Consider the following 13,417-nt stretch of genomic DNA (forward strand, 5'->3'; position numbering starts at 1 on the left):
TGCATTTACCTATTTCTAGTTTCATGCATATGCTTGGATGATGGCTCTTACTTTGTTGTTGGATCGATCCTTTGGGAAGTGACGATGAGATCCTGTAGACATGCTAAGCTAGCCGGATCATGTAGACATGCTAAGCCAGGATTGCGTCCCAGATTAAATCGGGACATGGTTAGTTTGATTCATTAAACTAGTCACAAACTGAGTCAAAAACATAGCGATCGAAAACTTTACATCAAAACTAGTCATAATGGGAACCCATTAGATTAGATATTTCCACAAGATTAGGCATATACACCCACACAAAAAGTTGCACACACACTAGTGAGTAGTGACTAAGACCTCAACAAAAGAACACGAGACTAAAAACACACATAAACAGTACAGTACTTTGACATCTCTCAGCACCTATATTTTTCTATGATTTTATGCATCCTGAGTATTAAGCCTAGCAGCAGAGGCAACTGAAGCAGCTACTCCACCAGGGTAAGTAGCCATGTTTGGGTTATTCCTTAGCTCAGCATTTATCACTCCTTCAGCATCCTCTCGGGTCACCACTTTATCCGCTGCCAGTTTAGTAGTTGCATCCTGTTGTAGTAACACAGTCAATAATGAATTTTTTAAAAGAGAGAAATACTTTTGAAACCGAAAGGTTCCGTGGCGGCCAGTCCGGGGAGACTGGGAAACAGTCCGCCCACCAATTTGGGTTGGCTCCGAAGAAACCAATTTGGGTTGGCTCCGAAGAAACCAATTTGGGTTGGCTCCGAAGAAAAAAAGTCGAGCCATTTGACAGGGTTGTTATTAAGAGAGATGGAGAGAAGACTGTACAGCCAGAAGATCAGATAGTTTGGTCTTGTCCTCGTTGCGGGTCACCCGGGCATTAGCAGCAGCAGCAGATTGAGCTTCAGCAGCAATACCACCAGGAATGGTGGCATTGATGCCAGTTGCTCTTACTTCGGCAGCTTGAATTGCTGCAGCATCACTTTGATCCACTGGTTTATCACCTGCTGTTATCGCCACAGCTTCTAGTGCTTCTCCTATTGTCACTGCATCTTCATCCACTGCTACCGCAGGTGTTGTGGTTGGCAACGGCGCTGGTCTACTGTACTCTGCAATCACCTGCACTCCCATTGCAAAATCCCAATTATGAACATCACTATAATTCATAAACACCTCAAAAGAGGAAAGTGGGTTGTTTTTCTCAGTAAGTCAGATCTGAAATCTGACTCAAAGATTTACAGCTAATAATGTGGTGTCTAAATGGTTAATTCTAAGTCCAATTGAGTCCGGGTTAGTCTAGAATCAGATGATCCAGATTCAGCAGAGTGGGTCCATCTGAGTCAGATGATGGACTGACCCAAATTCCAAACAAGTCCACCCTGACCCAGATTCGGTTGGACCCACCTGAGTCCACACTAGATAAGTCCATTTGAGTCACAATAGAATCAGGTCTAGTTGAGTCAGATGATCTGATTCGTTCGAGTCAGATGATTCAAATAGAGAATAACGAATAGAAAACCAACAGTCTCTAAAATTACCTGACCGGCGACTGATTCAGAGATAATACGTTTCCCAGGAACATCGGTTTCGGTAACAGTAACACCTTGATCACCGGTAACGTCGGTGACTTGGGTATGACTCACAAGTCCAGCTCTCTCATTTTTGGTGGCGGCGGATTGCATGACAGCGGCGGCGCCACCTTTCTGAGTCTGACCAAGTACCAAATTCTCAGCAGTTTGCATTAAGGAAGCATCTTGAGGTGCAATTGGTTTTGAAGCTAGTTCACCGGAGACAGGAAATACGTCACCGTATTTAATGGGTTCTTGATCTGCCGGCCGGTTTGGTTGTTCTTGACTCATTTTTCTTCTGAATCAGATTTCAGCTATTGGATTGATCGGATTATATTATTAGATAGATTTGATATAGTAATTAATTGTAAACGATATAAATATAAACTTCGGGATAAAAAGGGCATGACCATTTTAATGACACGTAGGATGTGAATATAGGCAAACGTGGCAACTATATTGTGTAGGTGTCAAGCTGTTGATAGCTCAAGTAACAACTATTTTGTCTGAGGTGTTGGTTTTTAGAGCAACTATGTGGCTACCAAAAGTTACCATGACACCTTTTTAAAGCTAAAAGATTATAGAAAAATGCTAAAATGGGGAAAAAAATCAGAGCCCACACATGTCGAGCTCATCGACTGTGATTAATTAAAAAACAAAAGTGGTTTGACCAATAAGAATCGATCACATCAGATTTCGTCTCTAAGCAGGCTTGGTGTTGCACTATGTCTATATTGTCATTGTTGTGTTTTGTCCAATTTTAGAGCATCTCCAACGCAAAACTCATAAAAATTTCTATTCATCCTATTTGTCAAGTTCCAATTGAGATTCTCACTCCTAAGTGGTCTTAATAGAGATCCTCAATTTCTTTTTGTCTCCAATGCAAAACTCTAAAACTTATCTTATTTACTTATGTGGCATAGTTATTTTTGTCAATAAATAATTAGTTATTTTAGAAAAATATAGAAGACTCGATTTCTATTGGTTGAAAATCAAATATTGATGAGTAGGACAATTAGAGATATCTTAAGAGGACACTCTAGAAATAGAGTGTCCTCTTGAGATATCTCTATTCCACCCTCGACACGTCATCTTAGAGATCCAAATAGAGTGTTGCATTGGAGTTGAGTTTTAAGAAAAAACTCTAAAAATCCTAGGTGGCACTTAGAGTTTCTAAGACTGAGTGTTGCATTGGAGATGCTCTTAGTCCAAAAGTATAACGTGGCATATTCATTTCCTAGCCTAAAACGTGCCACGTCACCTTCGGTTATGCTCGGGCAGGATTATCAACAACAAATCTCATCCGAAAAGCAATTGACACTAAAAACCCAACGAGGATTATCAACAACAAATCTCATCCGAAAAGCAATTGACACTAAAAACCCAACGACCCATCATAAACATCAACGGCCGCGCTCTTGTTCCCGATCCTAACTCGTTGTATGTGCAAGTCGTCCTACTCAGTTGTATGTGCAAGAGATCAGGTGCTATTCGAGGCGATTTGGGCAAAATAAAATAACAAAATTTTCCCCGCCAACTTAATAGAGAAAAGAAACGTTCTTACATAACAGTAAGCAAACTTTCATTAACAAAACACATTAAATGTTCTATTAGGCTATTCACTTGACATACATATATTATTCTTATATTATACAGACAAGCCTGATATATTTGAACTCATAAGACAGACTTCCTTACTCCTGTAGATAAAAACCCTAGATAAAATAGAACTAAGTAGACTTCTCAATGTCAAAAGCATTTGATTATAGTCGAGAATAGCAAACGAAAACTAATTACACAAAACTAGAAGATAATAGTTTTTATTCATGTTACTTCGGAAAGGTTTTCGTTTACTTGTATGAGAATCAAAGCTTGGGAGGTTCTCAATTACCCATTATTTCTAGTCCATTACCTGCAGATAACACCACAAAATGATCACTTAAATACTGACACTGCTTGTATAATGACAGTAAATGGTACTAGAGTAAAATTATCGACCACATTAAACCACACAAACTAAACTCTATATGGTTGACCACACGAAACAGGATACTCCAACGATACTTCGAATAACCAAGGGAGAAGACATAGCTTTTCACAAGATTTTCGAATTCAACTGAAGTTACGTTAAGATTGGAAAATTTTGGTGTAGGTATATTTACATGTTAAGATGCATCTAAGGTCGATATAAATAATAAAATCCAAACATAATCTACTTTCTAGCATGAAAGATTAAAAAAATGTGCTCCAAAATGAGGAAGCATTGAGAGACCCAAGTGAAAACACATAATAAGCAAGCAAGACAGTGTAATGTGGACTTGAAACAACTTACCGTCTGGATCGAAGAAGAAGACTTGCTTTGTCTTTCCATTAGGTTGGGTCTTCTCAAATGTCTCAATTCCTTTCTCCTGTAAAAACGGAATTCAAAAAAATCTATCCCTAAGTCTAAGCATAATGATGATGGTAGTTCGTGACATTGGTGCAGTCTCTTGCTAATGTTTCGTTTTCAATTTGTTCGATTAACGACAGAAATATAGCACGGTAGCATAAAATTTGAGCTAAAAACAAAATCATTTTGATAGCAATTACTTGCATTAACAATCCACGTGTTATTGAACTATCATCTTTTCCCCTTCTCTAAAAACTTCTTCTACATTCTTAGTTTTTCTATCGTTTCGTTTCAAACCCCAACAAGCTATCGATTCCTCATCCTCATTATCGAAATCTTCATTAGTAGTGTTAACATTAATACCTCCCCTCAATACTAGGGTTGGGTCACTCGGTAACCCCTCTCCACGCAAAGCTCAAGTCACGAAGTCCTGACCCATCCCCGAAACACTAGCTCACACATACCCTGATGGAGCCCATTGGCCCTAATTCTCCGCGAAAACGAGCTTCAAGGAAATAATTGCCCAAGGCTCATCTGTTTTGTAAAATTGTAATGTCCAAACAATGTGGGATAATGCTAATTAGGGTTTCCAATCATCAAAGAGATAACTCATGTTCAAATATAAGATTGGACTATGTTATTTGTTAATTTTAACTCAAAGAGGAGAAGAAAGAGATTACCTTTAGGGTTTGGATGACAGAATCAATGTTAGAAACAGCAAATGAAAGATGATGTCCTCTTGGAAGATTCTTTGGATCAGCTACTGCTTCTTCTGTTGAGCTCCATGGCCCTTCTGGAAGTTTTGTTTCAGGGTTTCTTTGAATGAGATGGAGTGATAAAGAAGGTGAAATACTCAACCAAATGAGTTTTAGTTCCCCAAAATTAGGGTTTTCAATCCTTTCAAACCCAAATATCTGCAAATCAAATCAGAATCCCCCCAAAAAACGATGAATTCGAAGAAAAATTATATAAAAAAATCTGGTTAACGAATTAGTGTATACCTGTTGATAGAAATTAGCTAGACGTTCAACGTCTAAAGTTTCTCTTGCGATGTGATTTAGGGCAACTCCTGTTGCAACCGCCATTGTCCTTCTCTATCTCTCTCTCTATTCACAAAGGAATGTGGTCGAGTAGTACCATCGAGCAAGCCCAATAGGGCTAAATGGTCCAGCCACTCGGTTAGTGTCCCTGCTCATGTCTGAAAAGCTGACTCACTCTATTCACACAAAGGAATGTGGTCTGAGTACGATCGAGTAAGGCCAATAGGGCTAAATGGTCCAGCCACTCGGTCAGTGTCCTTGCTCATGTCTGAAAAGCTAACTACACCTTTGGTGGGTCGAGTAATACGCAAGGTCCCAAGCCGAGTAGCCGATACTAGTGGTTCTTCACAGACTCGTGCAGGTAGCGTGGACCTACAGACTTGGGCAGATCCATCCAAGTAGTGGTCCTTCACGGACTCTGCCAGACCCATCCAGGTAGCTTAGACCTACGGACTCAAACAAACCCATCCAAATAGCGGCCCTTCACGGACTCGACCGGACCCATCCGAGTAGATGGTCCTTCACGGACTCGAGCAGAGCCATCCAAGTAGCATGGGCCTACATACTCGGGCAGACCTATCCAAGTAGCATCCACATTCAATACAATGACGTTATGATCAGTAGTGCGATTCTTCAACTTGCACGCCCTTGGAAGCATTTGATCACAACGCGGAAAATGTAGTCTTTATTGATACAACAATAGACCATTTATCTACTCATTACCATTTCTCAAATGCATATAACTTAAGATATGTGGTTCAACAAAAAAAAAAATATAACTTAAGGGTCCCTTCAATATCTTTCTTCCTTGTGACAAAATTAAAATTCTTTACTTTCACATCCATTCTTATATCACCATCTGAAGGAAAATGAAACTCTGCCTGACACATCATGACTGAATCTCGGCAATGGTATGTGTAACGAGGCAGAGTTTAGAGAGAGAAATCCATAGGAGAAAGAGTTCGGGGATTTTCGAGGTCTAAAAGAGTGTGCCAAACTCATAAGAAAGGAAATTGAAAAGAGATGTAGCTCCAAGTATCAGTTATTATTGAACAAGTTATATATAATTCAACATTAAAAACAACAAAGAAACACTGACTACGCCCATTAAACCGAACATACAAGTACTCATTAAAACCCTAATGACAGACTTTGTTGCTTTGCCTTTCTAAGAATTTCGATAACTCTTCACCTATTTGTATGAAAACTATGGATCTTACAAGGGAAAGAAAAAAAAAAGAGAGAGAGAGAGATTAGATGTCAGCAGTCAAGATCAAGGATGATATAATCATAACATAAGCTAGAAGGGAGAAAATTGCTATCTGAATGAAGAACTTTGGATTTTCTCTCATACTTGTCGATGTAACAGCTCTGCAAGAAGAAACCCACATCGTATCAAGTAAGATAGATATAATTTCGGAGAATGAAACAAAGGGATTTGCTGTCTCTATAAAGAATTGATTATATATCAATCTGAAGGAGAAATACCTTGCGATTCTCTGCGAAAACTTATAGAACGGCAAACTCTGGATGAAAACAATGCCTGGGCCCGTGAGAACAGCACTCACAAGATTTTCACCCTGCGAGATCAAATTTTGATTTTAAGTAACAGGATCTCGGCAATCAACGAAGAGAGAGAGAGAGAGACTCACCCCGAACACCACCCGTCTAATTGGACCAGGATTTTTTATTTGAAAGTTAATTGTAGAAGTCATGGCAACAATGCAAGAAGCATCAACGACTAGTACTTCGCCGACTTCAAGATTTTTCTGGACAACTACAAAACAAGAGGAATCCGGAGCTCTAAGAGTTAGTAACGAAGAAATTGGAAAAGTGCAAGAACTTCATTCTTTATCGTGAAGATAATTCATAACTTCACATATGGTGATACCAAGTAAATACATTAGGTAAATTAAACTTACACATCAGAACATGAAATATATGCACTTGTTTAGTGACAATCCAACTATCACATACATTACTGGTTCAACAAACAATTAGCCGATGTCATTTGTGTCTGGGGGTTATAAAAGTAGCTAAGTTCAATAAATTCCAAGTTACAATAGCTTGTATCGAACTTCAACTCATTAGGAAAAGTTATACTAGTAGATGTTTTTTGATATACAAGTTTATCTACAAGATGACGGGATACTATCTTTTGGTGAAATGTCCAAGTTAGGAATCAATAACATACAAGAGTTAGAGATAGAGGGCATACCAGAACCACCAGCAACTAAGAATGCAAGTCCTTGACCTTCTAGCTTCTGTCTCAAAACGACCTATATATCATTGGCTTTAGTCAGACAAACATATGACCAAATTTAAAGTATATGTAGTATTTACAGAAGTGAGAACTCGTAAAAAATTTATCAGAATTAATAACAATATAGAGTGAAAGAACAAAAGGAACTGCGTGGAAATTCGCTGAATCAACGTTAATTGCTCAAATTGATGGTATATTTTTCATTTGTTAGAAAGAAGTACAGTTAATCGCCATTGAGTACCTCTGGTCCAGCAACGATATTACGCGCCCTCTGATCAAAGTTTGTCACTTTAACACTATTCACCGAGCACAGGAATGCATCCGGCTACAGAAACCATATTCAGTGAGTAGATTATACACCCAAGGAAAAGAAAGATAGAAGCCAAACCAAAATTAATTCTTTTAGCAAAATCCCCATCCCAAACTGTAAGTATGTCGAACCAAAGTGTGCTAATGTTGGACAGTGGGAAACTAAAACACAATTTCATAGTATATTGAATAATAGAATGAGGAAATTAGTTCTACCTGGCACAATAGCTCTCCACCAAACTTTGCCAGATCAATCTACAAAAGAAACATGAACCAATGGTGTTGGAGGCCGTACCAACTATTCATCGAAGTAATTATTTAAACTTCCAAATTACATGGTACATGACTACGTGTTAAGGGTTGATGATATAAATTGCTTTGTAAGATCTGAAATATTTCATGAATACGAACCGGAAGTATCCTTGCAAGGGAAGGTGCAGCTATTCCAACAAATCCATCATTCTGACCTTGATTGAGAAGAACTATGCTAGCCACACTCTTGCCAAAAATCCTTTGCCATATATTTCCCTCATTTTCCGGGAGGAACAGATTTTCCATTTCAATGGTTCCGGACATGTAGCACAAGCAACCTACAAATTGGTAGAGAGTCAAATATGTAACCTAACAATATTCCTGGATATCTCTACCAAATGAACAAGATCACAACATAAAATTAGAATCCATAAGCTACAAAAGGATCCTCAAATTGCTTAATGATGTCACCAAATTATAAACAGTGTAAAACTATGTGACACTCCTCGCGTAAGTCGACCATGCTTTTAAATCAAACATTTGGAAAACTTTTTGGTACTGCAATACCCAAGTTCCCCAAACTGTTAAACAACCTATCAAGTACCCAACAGAACTACGCAGATACTGCACCACCACTCTTAGAATTAGATATTATTTACAAGATTCTGTAGATTGATCCAAAAGTAGGATGTAGTATGATACGTCCATTAAGTTTAAGATACAACGCAAGCAAGTCCAGGAAAATTAGCTCACACTTTTTTCCTCTGGTCATGGGTAGTAAAGCATACGAAAATAATTAAAATGTGTTATTCATCACTTATTGTTGTTCCATCCATCCGCACGGTAAAAAAACGAACGTATAATCATGGAAATATTAAAGAAAGATAAGAGGACATGGAATGACGGAAAAAGATGTAGCACTTAGCTAAATAAAGACTGACATATTAGGCTACGGATATATCTTACGTGTATAATTTATCCACAAGCGTCGGTTGGATTAGGAAAAAGAGATGGACCATATCATTTACTAACGAATGCTTGTAAGACTGGATAGTACAATTCAATCCGCAGCCGAAGAAAGTTAAAAAAAAAAAGGAAAATAATCGAATCCGGAACAAATAGATTCTAAAAATGACTTAGATGTGGTTGTCATCTGACACAAGGGCAGGAGGTTTGGAATATGGAGAGACCAACGAATATTATAGACTTACGCGATCTTACACGTCCACAAACAAATTTATCTCTATTGAAAAGATAACATATCAATAAGAAACACTAATATGATCGAGAATCTTCTGTTCATCATCCGTTTCTTTTTTAGGAACGGTAAGATTCAAACCTAGTCTCTCGACGGAAAGACATACACGTTAACACTCAACCAAAGTGAGGTTCACTTTGTTCATCCCTTTCAACAACAAACACAATGCGGTTCACGGGTCAGGTTACTTCGCTTTCCGAAGAAAGTTGTGGGCAGAATAAATGGTGAATAAGTTACCAAAAACTAAACCTTAAGAAGAATATTTAAAGCAAGTGTATCACTACTACAACTATCGATCCATAGATACCATAATCATGGCCGGAGAAACTTACCCGGCTTTGCGATAACCTTCTCTTGTGGCTTTAACATAATCTGACCAAAAAAAAAAAGAACAAAGATTACAAACAATAAGTGTTCATTCACTCAAAATGCCCAATTAAGTTAATAGATAATCAAATAGATCACCAATTACCTGCACAATCTGAGCTTCACCACCTAAAATTTGGAAAGGCACCATAACTGCTTCAGGACTCTGAGACAAACAAATTAATCCCAAATTCAAATGAGATCTTCGAAACCCACATGAAAACAAGTTAATCCGAACATGATTTAACTCAATTTGAAACCTCTAGAATGGATCTAAAACGAAATTTGCAAAAAAAAAAAGGCATAATCTAGAGAGAGGTAGAAGAAGAGTACCTGGTAGACATAGGGCTGGAAAGGAGTGGAGAAGAAAGGTGCAGCCATTAGAATTAATAACAAGGAAGGAAGGGGTTTAGTCTTAGGAAATGAAAAATCGAGATCACTTCCAGAATCAGACAGCAGATTAGAATAAGGCGCGATTCGAGGTCGATCGGAGCAGACGAAATTCAACGACGAGTCCTCTTGTAAGAACCAATTTAACTGATTCAATAAAGGGTTATTTTGCAAAAGGGGTCATAGATAAGTACCGGGTTTTGCGAAAGGGGCATGACCTTTTATTTTTTGCAAAAGGGTCGTGGACTAGTGTTGACCAGTTAAATTCTAACACCGTTAATCTAATTCCATTACTTACAAAATATATTGTTACATTTAAAAAATTTATACGATTTTGACACTAAATTCGCAAAGGTGAAAAATAAGACATCCATCTTGAAAAACATTATTTTTCTAGATTTTCTAGCATTACACATTTAAATAATGAATTTCATAATCTAATACATGATGAATAAATGATATAATCAAAATATATTTATGTGAAATATAAAAAATGAAGCAAAATTTCAACTCCGGCATAAACAAGAGAGAAAAAAAATCTAAAACCACATGAATATAAATCTAAACTTTATTCTGTCTACTCAATTTAAAGATTTAGAAAGTAAAAGGAATTTAAGAAGTGTGATGAAGATTCGTAAAAAAAAAGTATTAAAAAAAAGACCAAAAAACTGACAAAAAAACCCTAAGCTCTTCTCTTGTCGGCGCAATCTCTTTGTAAAACTCAAGCGACAACACCTCTTTCAATTTCCGATGAAAATCGAAGGTGGAAGAAAGAAAAAAAAGAAGAAGATGAATAATGTTAACTATTCATGTAATGTGATGTTAAATTTAACATTTATTTAACGGTCAATGTTAGTCCACGACCCCTTCGCAAAATAACAAATAGTCATGTCCCTTTCGCAAAACCCGATACTTATCTACGCCCCTTTCGCAAAATAACCCTTTAATAAACCATAGGCTTTACCTCTGCCTACTGTGGGCATTAGAAAATTACACAAGTAATAACAAAAGGTCGATTGGTGAATGGTGGTGGGTCACTAACAACTTGGACTTTGACTTAGATTGGACGAAGTTCTGATTGGACTTGTAGACAGACAAAAAACAAGTCGAATCGTGAAATTCCAGGACACCGAGACAGTGCCGGTCAAGGGGGCTCTGACAGTCAAGTAGCAAACAAGAAAAAAAATAAATAAATAGTGGAATGTTGAGGCAATCACTGTGTTGTGTCATCGGATGATGGCTCGGCTCGTAGAGTGACTGGAGTTTCGACTCTACGGGATAGTTTGTCAAGTTGGTATCTTGGAACAGGTCGAGAGGTCGACTCGATCAGAGATTCTGTCAAATGGAGAAGTGAAATGGATTGGAGATTCTAGAAGAACTTCAAGCGCATCGGAGTTCGAAGGTAGATTATCGTCTAGAGTACTGATTGAAAGATAATAAGTGTGAGAGAGAAGATTGTTCAGTAGAGTTTTGGCTGATATCTGATGCCCTTTCGAGTCTGAGTCTCCTTCTATTTATTGGTGATTGATAAGCTCGTGGAATCTATCAGATCCGAAATGTTTTGGGGGTTGAGGATGACCCTGTCCCCTAAGGGAGACTCATTCGAGTCGTCGATATGTCGCCTAGAATAACTTGATCGTGCGATTGCTCCAACCCGACTCTAGAATCTTTGTAGTCAGAGATGACTTCGACAAATCTGAGGTGACGTGGGGTCTTCGATTGACCTAATCAAGTGGTATGTGGCGAGATCTTCAGAATTGAGGTTGAATCGACAACCCCCATGCTCGGTTGAGGGAGACCAAGGAGCGCTTGGAGTAGTATTACTTTTGATGGATTATTGTTCGTCTGAAAGGACGTTCACGTAGACTTGGATCCATTTATACTTCTAATGGGTCGGATTCCACGTTGGAGAGTGTCCAACCAGTAAGCGAGTGGGCTGGACCCAAGTAATATTTATGCAAAGTAGGCTGGGCCCTAGGTGACGTTTAGGCAAAGTGTGCCTAATACGATTTTTGATCACTACACTAGGAATCAGATCTAGGACCTACACGGTTTTAGAGTACATGTACTACCAACTGAGTTATCCGTTGTTGGTCTAACATTAACCAGCCGTTAGTTTATTTTATTACAGTATTTTTTATTTTAATTATGCAATTTATTTAGGTTTTTTTCAACATTGCTGAAGAGTTTAAGAATAAGATTTCGAAATTTTATAAGAAAGTAAAAGAAAAACATTGCTAAAGAGTTTTAGAATAAGATTTCGAAATTTTATACAAAATTATTTATATTTAGAAAAAGTTAGGAAGTTTAAGGTTTTAAAACTAATTAACTTTATGTAATTTATATATTTTGTTTTTAATTTCTAAATTTTAATTTTAGTTTTTATAATCTGCACCTAATGAACGGAACATTCCCAGAAAATCAAGAAGTTACAGATACTCCATACCCTTTGGATATTTCTGCACCTAATGAACTGAACACAGGGAGATCTCAAGAACATATATCTCTATCTATAAATACTAGTAGAGTAGCGTGCGGGAATCATTATATTTCATAATCTTCATATTTCTCGATCGTGGCGATTCTGAAAGCCGCATCAGTTCTTCTTCTTCTATTTTGCATGATCTATGCCAGGAATCCTCACTCTTGTTTTACAAAACCACTAGAATTAGGTATCAATGCCAAGTTTTCATCCGTATCATTGTTATTATCTCTCAATTTCTTGTATCAAGATGATCAAAGTTTTGATGCTGAGAACAAACAATTGATGAACGAATTGGTGAAATCAAGTAAGTAGTTATTTAGTTCAACAAAAAAAAAAAGTAAGTTGTTATTTTTTATTTATATAATTTCATGAATAAGGTATTTTCTGTGATCGAATTTCTTCTTAGAGATTAGTCTCTCTCTCTCTCTATCTTTCGATCAGCATCACTTAACCAACTAACCTCATCATCTGGTGATGATCCAATGCGAACCTCTCTTCAATTAGGTTTTTTTAATATTTACATATTTTTTATTAATATAGTGATATAAGCGCTTTTAGATATAATAATATTTAATAAAAAACACTTTTACATATAATTATATTAATTATATCATTAGATATAATTAGTATAAGGTACCGTTTGGCTAAGCTTAAAGGTAGTAAAATTAATAAAAAACGTTTTTAGATATAATTAATATATTATATATTAAAAGCGCGTTTTATTATTAATATATCTAATGATATATTAAAAGCGCGTTTTATTAGAAATAATCTTCATATTTCTCGATCGTGGCGATTCTGAAAGCCGCATCAGTTCTTCTTCTTCTATTTTGCATGATCTATGCCAGGAATCCTCACTCCTGTTTTACAAAACCACTAGAATTAGGTATCAATGCCAAGTTTTCATCCGTATCATTGTTATTATCTCTCAATTTCTTGTATCAAGATGATCAAAGTTTTGATGCTGAGAACAAACAATTGATGAACGAATTGGTGAAATCAAGTAAGTTGTTATTTTTTATTTATATAATTTCATGAATAAGGTATTTTCTGTGATCGAATTTCTTCTTAGAGATTAGTCTCTCTCTCTCTGTGTCTTT

The 13,417-nt window shown here is 37.1% G+C and overlaps 3 protein-coding genes across 5 annotated transcripts in view; all 3 read right to left on the reverse strand.

Moving 5' to 3' along the window:
* Positions 1-212: 212 nt before the first annotated feature.
* Positions 213-1,916, reverse strand: LOC147555120 (Seed maturation protein). The gene is made up of 3 exons (XM_086663515.1): positions 1,536-1,916; positions 826-1,116; positions 213-585 (listed from the first exon to the last, which is right to left on the reverse strand). Exons 1-3 carry the CDS (start codon positions 1,854-1,856, stop codon positions 424-426), a joined length of 774 nt encoding a protein of 257 aa, XP_086519641.1. The 5' UTR covers positions 1,857-1,916; the 3' UTR covers positions 213-423.
* A 1,209-nt stretch (positions 1,917-3,125) lies between these two features.
* LOC147555121 (Lactoylglutathione lyase / glyoxalase I family protein) lies at positions 3,126-5,134 on the reverse strand. The gene is made up of 4 exons (XM_086663513.1): positions 4,956-5,134; positions 4,635-4,868; positions 3,898-3,973; positions 3,126-3,477 (listed from the first exon to the last, which is right to left on the reverse strand). The coding sequence occupies exons 1-4, from the start codon at positions 5,037-5,039 to the stop codon at positions 3,449-3,451; spliced, it is 423 nt and encodes a 140-aa protein (XP_086519639.1). The 5' UTR covers positions 5,040-5,134; the 3' UTR covers positions 3,126-3,448.
* Positions 5,135-6,020: 886 nt separating this feature from the next.
* LOC147555122 (uncharacterized) overlaps positions 6,021-13,417 on the reverse strand; it is a 10,233-nt gene continuing 2,836 nt past the window's right edge. Inside the window, exons 1-11 of one of the 3 annotated variants that reach the window (XM_086660993.1) lie at positions 10,871-10,896; positions 9,776-10,050; positions 9,549-9,608; positions 9,409-9,448; positions 7,978-8,156; positions 7,783-7,821; positions 7,499-7,582; positions 7,213-7,273; positions 6,647-6,771; positions 6,483-6,574; positions 6,021-6,365 (exon numbers count right to left, since the gene is read on the reverse strand). In XM_086660993.1, the coding sequence (XP_086517119.1) occupies positions 6,248-6,365; positions 6,483-6,574; positions 6,647-6,771; positions 7,213-7,273; positions 7,499-7,582; positions 7,783-7,821; positions 7,978-8,156; positions 9,409-9,448; positions 9,549-9,608; positions 9,776-9,823 (846 nt within the window). In that variant the 5' untranslated portion in view covers positions 9,824-10,050; positions 10,871-10,896 and the 3' untranslated portion in view covers positions 6,021-6,247. Of the gene's footprint in view, positions 6,366-6,482; positions 6,575-6,646; positions 6,772-7,212; positions 7,274-7,498; positions 7,583-7,782; positions 7,822-7,977; positions 8,157-9,408; positions 9,449-9,548; positions 9,609-9,775; positions 10,051-10,772; positions 10,839-10,870; positions 10,897-13,417 lie in introns of those variants that run through there. The other 2 variants (XM_086660994.1, XM_086660995.1) reach the window with 2 other exon arrangements.

Source organism: Eschscholzia californica, unplaced genomic scaffold, assembly GCF_041429995.1.
Source record: "Eschscholzia californica isolate CP2 unplaced genomic scaffold, dmEscCali1.0.p SCAF_2, whole genome shotgun sequence".
Classification (NCBI taxonomy): domain Eukaryota; kingdom Viridiplantae; phylum Streptophyta; class Magnoliopsida; order Ranunculales; family Papaveraceae; genus Eschscholzia; species Eschscholzia californica.